The following is a 15,727-nucleotide window of genomic DNA, read 5'->3' on the forward strand; positions in this document are numbered from 1 at the left end:
CTCTGCCCAGCCCCCAACACCTTTCTTTTGTCTTTATCTGAAACTGATATTTAAGGCGGTGGCTGGGGCCATTTCCCTGGCAGCTCAGCTGGTAAAGAATCTGCCTGCAATGTAGGAGACCTGTGTTTGATTACTGGCTCGGGAAGATTCCCTGGAGAAGGGAAGGGCAACCCATTCCAGTATTCTTGCCTGGAGAATTCCATGGACAGAGGAGCCTGGCAGGCTACAGTCCATGGGGTCACAAAGAGTTGGACATGACTGAGCGACTTTCACTTTCTTTCTGGAGCCATTTCAGGTGGGTTACTCAGTTTTCCTGGATCTCTCCCATGTATACAAGAAATATACATATTGTTAAATTTCTGTTTGTTTTTCTCTTGTTAATCTGTATTTATTACGAAAAAGAGATGTCTCAGCAAAAAACCTAGAAGAATAGAGGGAAATGTCTTTTTCTCTTTTAGAGTCACAAGGTGGCCAGTGGGGAAAGGGAAATCAAGTTCTCAAAAATATCTCTAAGGATATGAGCTCAAAAACATCATAAAAAAATGAAAAGTGTCTGAGAATCCTGAACTCTGATCTTGACTGTCCTTCAAACTCTAGACTTGTTACAAATCAAAAGAAAATTTTTGCTTCCCCAAAGATGAGAAATATGAATTTCTGTTAATGGTGAACTAGCTTATTGAAGCAATCTCCCACCAGCTGAAAATCACTAAAGTGAAAGTGAAGTCGCTCAGCTGTGTCCGAGTTTTTGCGACCCCATGAGCTGTAGCTTACCAGGCTTCTCCGTCTATGGGGTTTTCCAGGCAAGAATACTGGCGTGGGTTGCCATTTCCTTCTGGAGATCTTCCCGACCTAGGGATTGAACCCGGGTCTCCCACATTGTAGGCAGACACTTTACCCTTTGAGCCACCAGGGAAGTCCAAAGCGTTAGTGGCTCCGCCGTGTCCGACCCTTTTGTGACCTCATCAATTGTAGCCCACCAGGCTGTTGTCCATGGAATTCTCCAGGCATGAATTCTGGAGTGAGTAGCCATTTCCTTCTCCAGAGGACTTTCCTGGCCCAGGGATCGAACCCGGGTCTCCTGTATTGCAGGCAGTTTCTTTACCATCTGAGCCACTAGGAATCATCGAACATCACTAAGATCTTGAAAAAAAAAAAAGTATCACTTTAAAACCTATTGTAAAATCATTAAATTGCTAACAGCATAGTAAGATATACCCAGGCCAAAACTTAAGGGAAATTAGGGACCTGCGAAGGTAAATAAGTGCAAAAGCTGCATTTGCCCTGTTAGTACCTGCCAATACCTATATATTTACATGTTTATTTTTATATTTTCAGGGATCAAGAGAGACAGAAATCAAAGCTCAGACCCATATACAATAGGAAGTCTAACAAGCTGGGGTCCCAAGACCACATCCTTAGAAAAAGTAAGAAATGTAAATAAGTCAGCCCCCAAGGGGTTACAGCATTTCTGTGAGTCATGCCTCGAACTTGGAACAATGTGGTCCTGCCTAAAAATAGCCCCATCACCCAAGAGAAGCAAATGCTAACATACAGATAATTTTAAGTACAATTGTCAGCAACCCACCAAAGACAACCAGACATACACAAAACCAAAACACCTTGAACAAAATGTAGCAGAGCAGATTTTTAAAAATAGAATCATACACCTGAAGTCTCCAAATATGGAATTGTCAGACTCAAAACGTAGAAAAACTTTGATGGCTAGGTTTAGAGGGAAAAAAAGACAAGCATTTATAAATCTGTAGGGTATAGGAACAAATGAAAGTTACATGGAAAATATTTTAAAATAGAGATTTTAGAATTGAAAAATAGAATAATAGAACTAAGAACTTGGTGGATGAGTTTAACAGCAGGTTAGACATACCTAAAGAAAGAGTTAATGAACTGTAGATAACTCAGAAGAAAATATCTTGAATAGAGCAAGGAAAGACCAAAAGATGGAAAACATAAAAGAAAGATCAAGAAAAATAAAACAGAATGAGAATGTCTATTTTATGTCTGATGATAGTCACAGCAGGAGATGGGAAAGAGGATGTGGCAGAGGCCATATTTGAAGGAGACTATTTGTTAAAAGGGCTTCCAGGGTGGCTCAGCAGAAAAAAAGCTGCCTGCAATGCAGGAGACTCAGGCTCAGTCCCTGGGTGTGGAAGATCCTCTGGAGGAGGGCATGGCAACCCATTCCAGTGTTCTTGCCTGGAGAATCCCAGGGACAGATGCATGCATCTGATTAAAAAAAAAAAAAACAACTGATGAAAATGCCAGATCTACAGATTTGAGAGGCCCAGTCAATCCCAGGTAGTAAAAGAGAAGGAAATGGCAACCCACTCCAGTATTCTTGCCTGGAGAATCCCAGGGATAGAGGAGCCTGGTGGGCTGCCGTCTATGGGGTCTCACAGAGTCGGACATGACTGAAGCGACTTAGCAGCAGCAGCAGTAAAAGAGAAAAGAAGCCCACATCTTTTATAATCAAATATAAAATCTCAAAATCATCCAGAGGGGGAAAAAAAGATTCCTTTAGGAAGAGGCCCAGATGGCTTCATAAGGGAGTTAGTTTTCAAAGAACATGCACGCATGCATGCATGCTGAGTCGCTTCAGTCGCGCCCGACTCTCCAGGCTCCTCTGTCCATGGGATTCTCCAGGCAAGACTACTGGAGGGGGTTGCCATGCCTTCCTCCAGGGGAGCTTTCCAACCCAGGGATCGAACCCTTGTCTCTTATGTCTCCTGCATTGGCAGCCAGGTTTTTTACCACTAGCACCAGCTGGGAAGCCTGAATAACAATGGAGTGGGTTGCCATGCCCTCCTCCAGGGGATCTTCCCGACCTAGAGATCGAACTCTCATTTCTTAGTTTCCTGCATTGGCAAGCAGGTTCTTTATCACAAAAAATAATTATTACTAAATTTTCTCAAACTCTTACCAAGAATAGAAATAGAGGAAACATCATCCCCAACTCATTTTATGACACACACAGCCTTGTTTACCAAGTCTGACTAGGACATTAAAAGAAAGAAAGGCTACAGATTCAACTTCCTCATAAATATAGATGCAAAGAGTCCTGACCAAAATATTAGTAAACAGAATTCAACAATATATAAAAAACAATGCACTTTGACCAAGCTGGAATTATCCCAAGAATGCAAGTTAACAACATTAGCAAAACCATGTTTGTTACATTCACAATTATTACATTCGTTGTAATACAGAAGAAGTGTTTGATAAAATTAGGCATTCATCTCTTAGTAAATTGGAAGTATAAAGGAACTTTCTTAACCTGATAAAGTCTAGCTATGAGGAAAAAATGAAAACAAAACACCCCAGAACCAACTGTATAGTTAATGGTGAAACATTTAAACTCTTCCATCAGATATTGAAAATGAATTAATATTGCCTATTCTCACCAAAGTTTTAATTATGAAAGACTAATTTTTGAAGCTTTTAGGAAAGAATGTAGGAGACTATCTTCATGACTTTGTAGAGAAGAAGAATTTTTTAAATAAGACATAAAAATATTAACCATAAGGAAAAAATCTGTTCCACTTACCTACACTAAATTTATCTTTACACCTGCCTGCTTCTACCATGTTCTTCCATGTTATATTATTCTACCATATAACTTATCTATATACATATATATAATACATTCTACCATATTATATATATAATATATTCTATCATATTTTATATATATATATATGTATGTGTACATGTGTACATATGCTTAACTTGAGTTAGTCTTAGACTTCTGGTTATTGTTGGGCTTCACCCAGCTACTAGAATCTTGGAGACAGAAGATCCCAAAAAGAGACCAGTACAGAAAGTGGACTTCAGTACATCAAATCAGAATAAATTGATGTGAGTTGCACTCTTCAGGGAAACTTAAATCAGATAAGTAAGGCTTCACCAAGAAGGCTGCCAAGGAAATAGACACTGAAAATATCAGTGGAATCTAATGAATAGATAGTTCTTTTATACAAAGGCTGAATTCTTTCCTAAACCTGATCTGATATTTTTCAGCCTGATGGGGATTGGTGCAGAGAAGCCACATAACCAGTAGAAGGCAACTCCTACTTAGATAACAGCAGGTAATCAGAATCCACTATGATTAAATTCCCAAAAATGCTCAGCACTTACTTTCATTAAAGTAATAGATTTAGAGTGTTTTAAAGCATAAAATTTATCTGTGTGCATGTGCATGGCTTACCTGAATTATTACTGTACTACCTAAACTGTACCTTTAGAAAACTGAATATAATGCTATCATATATCTTCCTCATTCACAACCCAAAACCCAATGAATGTTTGCCTAATAAGACATATTATATCCCATGCCTTCAGCTATGTGACAGAAAACAGTTAATTGTGACTTTCTTCCTTGAGTAGATACAAATCCATTTTGATGCCATGGATTAACTGATGTTGGGGTTATGATTATATTGTGGTTGTTGTGACATTTACTAAAGGGTTCTCATTTCCAGTAATGGTTATTTACATAATTTAAACCAACTCTGTAAAGTAAAAAAAGCTAAAATGCCTAGTAAAAGATAATTTAGAACGTTTTTTTCTACATATTAAGAGCTAATCTGTAATTTCCCTGGTGACTCAGTGGTAAAGAATCTACCTGCAATGCAAGAGACTTGGGTTCGATCCCTGGGTTGGGAAGATCACCTGGAGAAGGAAATGGCAACCCACTCCAGTATTCTTGCCTGGAGAATCCCATGGACAGAGGAGCCTGGCAGGCGATGGTCCATGGTGTTGCAAAGGGTGGACACGACTGAGCAACTAAACCACCACTACCAATCTGTGACTATAGGACATCATAGTTAAAAATCTAGGTGAAGGTTAGTACCAGGAGAGGTAGACCAGCAATTCAGTGTCCAGAGAATATTTTCCAGTTGCCAAGAAGCAGCCATGAGGCTGAGTTCAGACAAAGAGATGGTGACAAAAGTCAAAACCCCAGGGCCACCCAGGGCTTGAAGCTTTATATTCCAACAGTAAGACTAAAATGTAAGTAATCCAGCCCTGGTGTCTTAGAGCCTAGGATAATATCCTGTGAGTGATCCAAGGAACCATAAGTCTTGACCTCATATGAAGTTGTCCCAGTGTGACAAAGTTGCTCAAATTGTAGGTGCAAATGTGACTATTCCCTGGAGTAAGTAACAATATCTTCTTGTTGTTGTTGTTTAGTTGCTAAGTCATGTCTGACTCTTTTGGGACCCCATGAACTGTAGCCCATCAGGCTCCTCTGTCCATGGGATTTCCCAGGCAAGACTACTGAAGTGGTTGCCATTTCTTTCTCCAGGGGATCTTCCTGATCCAGGATTAGAACCACTGTCTCCTGCTTGACGGGTGGATTCTTTACCACTGAGGAAAACCTAACTATATCACCTGGGAAGCCCTAACTATATCTTAGGTCTCAAAAAAATTATGAGTAATTTTCCAAAAGAATAACCAGTGTACAATAAAAAAAACTGTGTTCAAGAAAATAAGAAGTCATGAATAATAACCATAGAAATCACAGGCTTCAGAAATAGACCTACAAAGACTTGAGATATTGGAATGATCAGACAGATCATGAAGCAGTTTCAAACTGAAACTAGTTGTAGGATGTTTATAGGAAGTACCTTTGGGAACAAAATCTGTGGAAAGGAGAGGGAAGAAACACGATTGGACAGAAGACATCATACTTCATTGTAAGCCTTGTATGATGGTTTAGTCAACAATAGGGCATCTTTGGAAGAAAAAGAGCCCATCAGAGTTGTCCTCAACTAGGTCCAAATGACTGGGCCTTTATACCCCTAAGCCAACCAGTCATTGCATATAAACCACCCTGGGAAAGGCAGAATCTTGGGCAAAGCAAAGGTAAACTCTGGAGTATGCAGACAGTTGAAGGCTATTTGCTTACAACACTCCTAATAGAAGGAGTAACAAGTCTTTCCTTGAAGGGTGATACATTTCCATGCCCATCACACTGTAACTCTGCAATCCCATGCATACCCCAGAGATAGTCATGTGTGTGTATCCTGGAAATAAGTATTAAAATGTTCTTACAGGCATAGTTTATCATAGTCCTGAATTGGAAATAGCCAAGATCTTCCTCAACAGTAAAATAAATAAATTGTGATATACTCATGAAACAGAAAACAGCAGCAAAAATGAATGAACTGCAGTCACATGCCTAACCTGAATGAATTTTACAAATAAAATGTTAAGCAAAGGAACAAAGTGAAAAGAATATAGGCAATAAAACGCTAATGTTTAGTAATGCATGTTTAGGTGATACACCTATAAAGAAAAACAAAGAAGTAATTCCCGTAAAATTAAAAATAATAGTTTTGTCTGTGGGATGAAAGAGGTGTGACTGGGAATGAATGGGTTTATGGAGTACTAGAAATTTATACTTCTTGCTCTAAGTGATAATTATATGGATTTTTGCTTTCAAATTATTGTTAAACCATTCATCTATGTTTTATACACATTTCCAGCCAGCATATTACATATCACAGGCTTCTCTGGTGGCTCAGGATTAAGAATCCACCTGCAATGTACCATATGCGGGTTTGATCCCTGTGTCCATGAGGTTGCAAAGAGTTCAACATGACTTAGTGACTAAACCAACCACTAGCTTACATTTCACAATTAAGGGATTTGTGTGTGTGTGTGTGTGTGTGTGTGTTTTGTTTTAATAAGAAAGTCATAGAAATGAATTACGCAAAAAATTCCAAGGGTAGATCAACTGAACACAACTGTTAAGACACTTCACAGTCTCTTAAGTGAGTCAGAAGGATGAGAGATAAATCATCTGGGGAAGGTGGGGCAAAAGTAGGAGATGGAATGAATGAATACGGTTAATTTGTCCTAAACATGCAGTAATCTCTCATGGAGCCAGAACTATAGCTTAGGTTTCTTAACTCTTAAATCAACGTTCCTCCCTTCCTGCCCCCCGAGTACAGAGGTTTTGCTTTCTGAGGCAGGTTTCAGTTACCCAGGTTCAACTGTGTTCTGAATATATTAAGTGGAAAATTCAAGAAATAAGCAATTTATACCAGTAGTCATGTATGGATGTGAGAGTTGAACTATAAAGAAGGCTGAATGCCAAAGAATTTATGCTTTTGAACTGTGGTGTTGGTGAAGACTCTTGAGAGTCCCTTGGACTGCAAGGAGATCCACCCAGTCCATCCTAAAGGAAATCAGTCCTGACTATTCACTGGAAGGACTGATGCTGAAGCTGAAACTCCAATACTTTGGCCACCTGATGCAAAGAAGCTGACTCATTGGAAAAGACCCTGATGCTGGGAAAGATTGAAGGCAGGAGGAGAAGGGGATGACAGAGAATGAGATGATTGGATGGCATCACCGACTCAGTGGACATGAGTTTGAGTAAACTCCGGGAGTTGGTGATGTACGGGGAAGCCTGGTGTGCTGCAGTCCATGGGACTGCAAAGAGTTGGACATGACTGAGTGACTGAATGGAACTGAAGTTTTAAATTATGCACCATTCTGAGTAAGATGATGAAATCTAATGCCTGTCCCGCCCCATCCCCCCACCCACATGAATCATCCTTTTGTTCACGTATCCACCTAATTAGACACTTAGTAGCCTTAGGGCTTACCTGGTGGCTCAGATGGTATAGAATCTGCCTGCAGTGCTGGAGACCTGAGTTTAATCCCTAGGTTGGGAAGATCCCCTGGAGGAATATATGGAAACCCACTCCAGTATTCTTGCCTGGAGAATCCCCATGGACAGAAGAGCCTGGCAGACTACAGTCCGTGAGGCCACGGAAAGAGTCGGACACGACCGAGCAACTGAGCACAGCACAGTTATCAGGTCAACTGCTGGGGTGCTGCTTGTTCTCAAGTAACCCTGATTTTACTTAATAGTGACCTCAAAGCACGTGAGTAATGATGCTGGCAATTTAGATATTCTCTTCAGTTCAGTTCAGTCATTCAGTCGTGTCCAACTCTTTGAGACCCCATGAACCGCAGCTCGCCAGGCCTCCCTGTCCATCACCAACTCCCGGAGTTTACCCAAACTCATGTCCACTAAGTCGGTGATGCCATCCAACCATCTGATCCTTTGTTATCCCCTTCTCCTCCTGCCCTCAATCTTTCCCAGCATCAGGGTCTTTTCAAATGAGTCAGCTCTTCGCATCAGGTGGCCAAAGTATTGGAGTTTCAGCTTCAGCATCAGTCCTTCCAGTGAACACCTAGGACTGATCTCCTTTTCTTACTGTGTCTAATTTAAGCTTTACCATAGGCATGTATGTATAGGAAAAGGTTAGGGTATGTAGGGTCCAGTACTATCTGTGGTTTTAGGTATCCACTTGGGGTCTTGGATGGTTGCAGAAGTATGCATGGGTGTCAAAAGATGATGAAAGGCCAAGATGAAGCTGAATTCCTTGCTTCTTATAGCAGAGGAAAGCTAGGTGGTCACGAGTGCTGCTCTTACATAGCGTTTTTGTCAGTGGTGCCCCTCGGGGCACCCCCAGGATTAGGGGGGATTGCAGGAGGGGAGATGTTGCTTAGGGATCCCTCAAATAAAGATGAGAATGACAATCAAAATAGAGGATCCAGAAGGTCCAGAAGAATCCAAGAAAATCCAGGGCCTGGATTAGAGCAATGCTACACCAGGGGAAGTGGACAGAACTTGTCTTCTGAGCCCCTCCACCTCTTCTGGGGTCCCCAGTGTCCTGTGTTGAACTTCACTCTCCCCAGCAGCGCTCACCCAGATTTGATCCCAAGGATGACATCTCCATCAAATCCTTTCCTGTCTCTAATCTTCTCTCATCTGAATTTGAATTTACCTCTTCTTTATCCTAGGACCATGATGTCTTACAGGAGGCCTGGTAAACCAGCCTTTTAAAATTCAGGTAGGAGAGAGTCCTCCACCCCTGCGAGCACCCACACATTTCACTGCTGGGTATGTGATGATGGGGAAAAGAAGGCAAGAGGGAGAAAAGGGGATTTGGGGGAGACTGAGAACCCAACTACAATACTAGTAGCGATCATGGTAGCTCATTGGTAGTAGTGAGAAACTTCTTACACTTTACTAGCTGGGGGCAGTGGGAGCCCACACGGTACACATTTAATGAGATGGCCCAGTTACTAAATCAGAAGGTACTAGATGTGATGGGGGAGTGGCCACTAACACCTACCAGCTTTCTGGTGTTCTACCCTGAACCAAACGCAGACATCATCAGGTCAACTTTATCAAATGCATCAGCAAATGCTTTCGACACCAGTGATACTCCCCTACCATGTGTCCAAAGTCCAGCAAACTCTGCAGTCCGTCAATGGTAAGTGAGCGAATGCATGAAAGGCCTCCTTAACTTCAGGTCCGTCCACCATTTGCAGAAACTAAAGGCAGCCACGGGGCATGAGTCGGCAGTTTCTGCAGCCACTGAGGTCCAGGGTAGGCGCTCCTACTCGGGCAGAATGAAGGGGCTGCCTCTCAAGCCTTATCAGCGCAGCCTTGTCTCTGAGCGGGGCAGACACACGGTCCCAACCACCGGTGGGTTGGATTGTCCTGAAGGGCTTTCTGAGCAGAGCACAGGGGGGCTGCTGTTCCTGGAGCCTCTCCCCAGCCTACACTCAACCTGGGGAAAGGGGTCAGCTGAGCCAGATGGAGAAAAGTTCCAAGGGACTGCAGGGCAGTGAACCAATACAAAAGGCACCGCCCTCTCCTTCCTCTCCAACTCCTAACCATCCCCCCCACCCCCAGGGAATGTGGCCTCACCAAAGGAGAGGGAAGAGCCTCCATTCTGTGGCTTTTCTGCTTCCAGCCCAGACCAGCCAAACCACTCTGGTGCATTCATTCAAGTGGTGGAGCCCACATGTTCCAAAATAAATGCACACCGCTGTGGTCTGCTTTTAACAGAAGTCCTGTGCTATCACACATGCAGTTTGCTATTGACACCAAAACCAGCTTGCCTTGTATTGTGGCTTGAATGCCAGGGAGCCAAATTGCTCCCTAATTAGGCTTAATGGCCAAGTAATTCTAGGTTATGTTTATCCTTTAATGTTTAACTTGGAGGCATTTTTCTGGCTGCATTTTTCTATGTGAACTGCTTTTGTGTTTTTGCAGTTCCACTTCCAAATCTTGGCAAACGGGCCAAATGTTTTCCGGCTATGAAACCGCTAGGCCAATTTGTGTCGTATCATCCTTGTTCCCTCCCTGCAATTTTGGAGGAGCCTTGAGCTACCATGTTAATAAGGCTCTGGGTGACGCAGCTCTTGCAGTTGACAATGGGAACAGCTCTGGGGCTCAACATTGGCCCAGAGAACATCTCCTTCCCACTTCCTCAGCCATCACTTTCCTTTCTGTGTGGGCCTCTCTGCAGTTTGTTACAGTGTAAACTGACTCACCAGCAACAGCAAGAGTGGGCGGGGTTTGGGGCGTCTGGGAGTGTTCAGCTGGAAAGATCTGGATTAGAGCAACGCTACCCCAGGGAAAGTGGACAGAACTTGTTTTCTGAGCCCCTCCACCTCTTCTGGGGTCCCCAGTGTCCTGTGTTGAACTTCACTCTCCCCAGCAGCGCTCACCCAGATTTGATCCCAAGGATGACATCTCCATCAAATCCTTTCCTGTCCCTAATCTTCTCTCATCTGAATTTGAATTTACCTCTCCTTTATTCTAGGACCATAATGTCTTACTGGAGGCCTGGTAAACCAGCCTTTTAAAATTAGTCATGCAGAAGTATGCATGGGTGTCAAAAGGTGATGAAAGGCAAAGATGAAGCTGAATTCCTTGCTTCTTATAGCAGAGGAAAGCCAGGTGGGTCACGAGTGCTGCTCTTACATAGCGTTTTTGTCAGTGGTGTGCTAGTAAACCAGCTCTCTGAGAGTAGGGAGAAAAAGATCACTGAATTATAGCACTGGCCAATTTCCAGTGCTATAATATAGAGTCAGCACTTCCATCATGGCCTGACTTCAAGCTACTAGCAAGTGAACAATGGCCCATAAATTTCCTGAACCTCTAAGATCTCAGGCTAGTTCTTGCACACCACTTGGTTGGAAAACATGGAATTCAGGCATTGGTTGACTTCCAGGCAAGTAAGAGGGTTGATATCATCTGTAGGAACAGTGTTACTTGGTTGAGACTGTTGTTGATTGGTTGGCATGCAGAGGAGCTGGTACTGGAATGAATCCATCTCTAATTGGTTGACTTGTTAAGCTTTTACTGAAATGAGCTGTCATTGATCCAATGAACAGGTTTGAAACAGCTGCATATGGGTACATAAAAATCTATCTGTTCCTAAGTCTGAGGAACATTTTTATTCTCAGGTGTTGAGCACATTAGATAAAAATTTTGGCAAAGCCTTTATTAGCAGTGACTGGGACAATAAAAATTCAGTTAGAATACTAGCTTTTGTATGGCTAGCAAAGCCAAGTAAAGAAAATCCCCACTAACATTAAAATGGACACATCTGAATGTGTTTCCTGTCTTTTCCTCCTATTTCCAGTTCCATGAGTTTTCATGAATCTGGGGCTGACTGGAGGGTTTTTGTGTGGTATCTTCAGTTCACTTTGGGGAAGCAATCTGAGGCTTCCTGTTTGAGATTAAATATGGGTCATTTCTCTTCCTCAGGCCTCTGCCACAGATAAAGAGGGAACTGAAAATCACCATCAGGGCACCATGTGTGACTGGTCCCCAGACAAAATCTGTGTCTGACATCTAATCAGCATGTCTTCTCTATGACCCGCCCCCTACCCCACACAGGCTGACTCCCCGATCTGTGAATGTGGAACAGGAATCTGGTGAGTCACAGCTGGCAGAGGTTGGATTGGTGCTCATATTTTCCTTAACTCACACTAGAATGGCCTACAAAACTTATTTTACTGTTTTGTCTGTTAATTTTCAAAATGGCTTGCCCCTGGTCTCTATTCACTGTTATCAAAGCCATCTCATGTTTTCTTGGTAATGGTAGCCTTCTCCTCTCCTCCACTGGAGCCACAGTACTGGCAGTGTATCCTGTCTTAGACTGTGTCCACCCACCCAGTGGTTAAGAGCAGGGACTTGGGTGGCAGAGGAGACTGAGTTTAAACATTAGCCCTAACTACCACCTGTGTGCTCGTGTGACCTCAGGAAATATCACTTAAGTAGACAGCAAAAATCCCAACAAGAGACTGTGAACTCTACACTTGGGGAAAATTTGCCCATGGCTGCTGAGGGGGCCGCTACACGTTCACTTCATTCCTCTTTGTAAAGAATAGAGAATGGAAAGGGAATCAACAGGCAGAGAAGGAGAACAGGGCCTGCCAAGCTTTGGTGTCTGGTCCCAACCATCAGGCGCAGGTCCCTGGTTCCCCACCGGCCACAACGATCCCTTTGTATCCCTTCAACCCTTGGGTCTTCAGAGTCAGTGGGCTTTCCTCAATGCACACACTACTTCTGATCTCTCAGTGAATGTTTAACCCTGTGGGCCATCTCCTGCCTGCTCTGTTCTGGGTCATTCTTTGGAAAAGATGTCTAGCTTGTAAGCCTAGAACCCTGCAACCAGCCCCCGCTGGGTCCTGGCTTCACCACTAGCTGCTTGGACAGATGATTTAGATGATCTGAGCTCAGCTTCCTTATCTGTAACATAGGGATGATAATAGTGCCTGCTCCCTGTATTATGAAGACTAAGTGATTCACCCTGTGTAAAAGTGACCTCGGATATAGAAAGTACCTGGGAGGGCTTGTTATGACTACTAATCTGGCCCTTCTTCCCTACGTCTTGTCTTCTAAGTCCATTCCTCCCAGGCAGTTCCTCTCATCTGAATGTGCTCCCCACCAGGTTCTCTCCTCAGCCTTCTCTTTAGCAATACATCCTAGCGAATTCATTCGTTTTCCAAGTTCCAAGCATCACTGTAAGCTAGTGACTCTCCAATCAGTGTCTGTGGCCTGGATCTCTCACCTAGAAACCTCCCTATCTTTCTGCTTCAATGTGCCACTGTTCTCTCAAGTCCAGCATGCCCTGCACTACACTCAACAGCTTCCTCTTTAAACTGGGTCCCCGCCCCTCACCCTCATATGACAGCGTTGTTCTGATTCTTCCAGTCTCCAAATCATTGCCCTCTTCTTCCTCTTCATCCTCTTCTTCCTCGACATCTAACTTATTGCCAGAGCCCACTGTTCTTCCTTGAGCGTCCCTCTGAGTCACCTCTTCTCTTGCATCACACTGTCCCCACTGCCCTGCCCATTGTTACCGGAGCAGATCCTTACCCAGCTTCAGAGTGGATCTCCCCTCGTTCAGGGGAGTGCTTCTCAGCTGGCGTAGTTGGCATCCAGGGAGGAGAGTAAGAGGCAGCCCTGCTAGGAGGCTGCCTGGGCTTGGACCCTGTGTGGTATATTCAGTGTACATGGTATGGCCAGTGGTGCATGGCTTCCAGCATGGAGTGCCAGCTGTGTACCCCACCCCCAAATCCTAAGGTTAGGACAACTCAGAACACACACACACACTTACACACACATGCACACATATACTTCCAGGTGGCCTCTTTTGGAGGGAGGGTGGAGCTTTATTTTGGGGGCGGGGGGCGGGCTCCAAAATCACCGCAGATGGTGACTGCAGCCATGAAATTAAAAGACACTTGCTCTTGGAAGAAAAGTTATGACCAACACAGACAGCATATTAAAAAGCAGAGACATTACTTTGCCAACAAAGTTCCATCTAGTCAAAGCTTTGTTTTTTCCAGTACTTATGTATGGATGTGAGAGTTGATTATAAAGAAAGCTGTGCACCAAATAATTGATGCTTTTGAACTGTGGTGTTGGAGAAGACTCTTGAGAGTCCCTTGGACAGCAAGGAGATCCAACCAGTCCATCCTAAAGGAAATCAGTCCTGAATATTCATTGGAAGGACTGATGTTGAAGCTGAAACTCCAATCCTTTGGCCAACTGATGCTGGGAAAGATTGAAGGCAGGAGGAGAAGGGGACGAGAGAGGATGAGATGGTTGATGGCATCACCGATTCAATGGACATGAGTTTGAGTAAACTCCAGGAGTAGGTGGTGGACAGGGAGGCTTGGCATGCTGTAGTCCATGGGGTTGCAAAGAGTCGGACATGACTGAGCGACTGAAAACTGGAGCCATTACTACTCCAGCTGAGAGTCACTGAGCCTCTTCCAAGTCAAATCCAGTCTACAGAACCACCTCAGACCCTCCCCAAACACAGATCACTCAGAGCTCCCCAAAACCTCTCCCTTCCTGCCTGCCTCCTTCATCACCTTGTCTCTCTTGGGACAACCATGCCCCAGCCCATCCTCAACATCCCACTTCATTTTTGCCCCTTCCCTGGTCAGCATAGTCCTTCCATCTTCTTAGCATCTTTCCTAGCGGTTCTGTATTCAGGCTCCTTCTGTTCCTCTTAACCTCATCCTTACTATTCATATCCTAGTAATCCACCAGGCCTGGTTCAGCCTTTCTGTAACTGCTTCTCCAAGATCCTGAGCCTTCTCAAAACACCTTATAATCAACCAGTTCCGCCTATCTCTTTATTATTCTCTTTTAGCTGTCCATTCCATGCCTTGTCTACTGACTCAGACACTCAGCTTTGAGGACCACAGCCACTCTTGTCTCTAACTCACAGGGTTGCTGTAATGAGTAGTAGTGAGTCCCTACACAGCTGCCCCTTCTTTTATTTCAAAGTTCTTGATCAAAACCTGACTACTTAACTCATGGCCACATCAGCCCATGCTGTGCCCCCTGCAGAAAGATTTTAGCAGCCAGTCAGGACAGGAGCTGGGGAAAGCCAGCCCTTCAACAGTTCTTTTACTGACAATCCAGCTTTTTACTTGGTGACAGCAAATGACAAGCTGACACCCAAGAGAAGTGATGTCTCCGTCACACACTAATTTGTTTGCACAGTAGAAATTGATGATGAAACTGACCTGCCTGCATTTATTTCTCCCCATAAGCCCCACCACCCACTTGACCTCATTGTAAAAATACAGAAGGTGGAACTGGAGCAGCAGAGCCAGTGTCTTTACCTGCTTCCTCCTGGTGGACATCGGTGCTACCCATCAAGTCTTCATCCACCCAGGGACGGGCCTCAGCCCTAGGCTCCCCATTCCTTCTCTCAGTGCCTCCATCAGCATTTTTAAAGATCCACAACATCAAAATGCAGACGACTGCTACCAAGAATGGAGTCAGAAGAAACATGGTGGTGAGGCTGATCCTGAAGGGTGTCCATGCTTCCCAGGCTGGGGTTTAAACAAACAGGGACAGGCGTGCGGAACGCTGGGAGATGAGTGAAGAGAGGGAGGGGTTTGCCCAGGGAAGGAACAGTGAACCTGCTGACTCCACGAGGACTTTGCCAAGGAGCAAAGATCGCAGCTGTGTGCATCAGGGTGTGCTGTGGGTCTGGTAATGCATGGGTGAGTGCACTTTTTTAAACTGCGTGCTCAATCAATATATTCTTAGACAATCATTGCCAGGATTCAAGGATATACTTTGAAGCACTATATCTTGCCAGCCGTGGTGGAAGGTATTTCACCTTTCTCCTGTAAATTTTGCTGAAAGCAATGTGTCTTCAATCGATGTGTCTCCTGATGCTAGGAGTAGCTTAGTGTTGGCCCTTCTCAACCAACCTCCCTGGCCCTTTTGAGCAGTTCCCAAATCTGGGATGTTTTCCTGCGGTTTTAGAGACTGGGCAAAGGATTGGCTATCTCAGGTCTCTCGTGCACATTTTGGCTTATGTGTATCTATATTATTTGAACTCTTTTCAAC

At 44.0% G+C, this 15,727-nt stretch overlaps 1 protein-coding gene across 2 annotated transcripts in view; it reads right to left on the bottom strand.

Moving 5' to 3' along the window:
- The window catches only part of IYD (iodotyrosine deiodinase), a 30,748-nt gene extending 15,514 nt beyond the window's left edge, over positions 1–15,234 (bottom strand). The window contains exon 1 of one of the 2 annotated variants that reach the window (XM_070461686.1): positions 14,989–15,234. In XM_070461686.1, the coding sequence (XP_070317787.1) occupies positions 14,989–15,160 (172 nt within the window). In that variant the 5' untranslated portion in view covers positions 15,161–15,234. The remainder of the gene's footprint in view (positions 1–14,988) is intronic. The other variant, XM_020888226.2, reaches the window with a different exon arrangement.
- Positions 15,235–15,727: the final 493 nt, after the last annotated feature.

Source organism: Odocoileus virginianus, chromosome 34 (genome assembly GCF_023699985.2).
Source record: "Odocoileus virginianus isolate 20LAN1187 ecotype Illinois chromosome 34, Ovbor_1.2, whole genome shotgun sequence".
Taxonomy (NCBI): domain Eukaryota; kingdom Metazoa; phylum Chordata; class Mammalia; order Artiodactyla; family Cervidae; genus Odocoileus; species Odocoileus virginianus.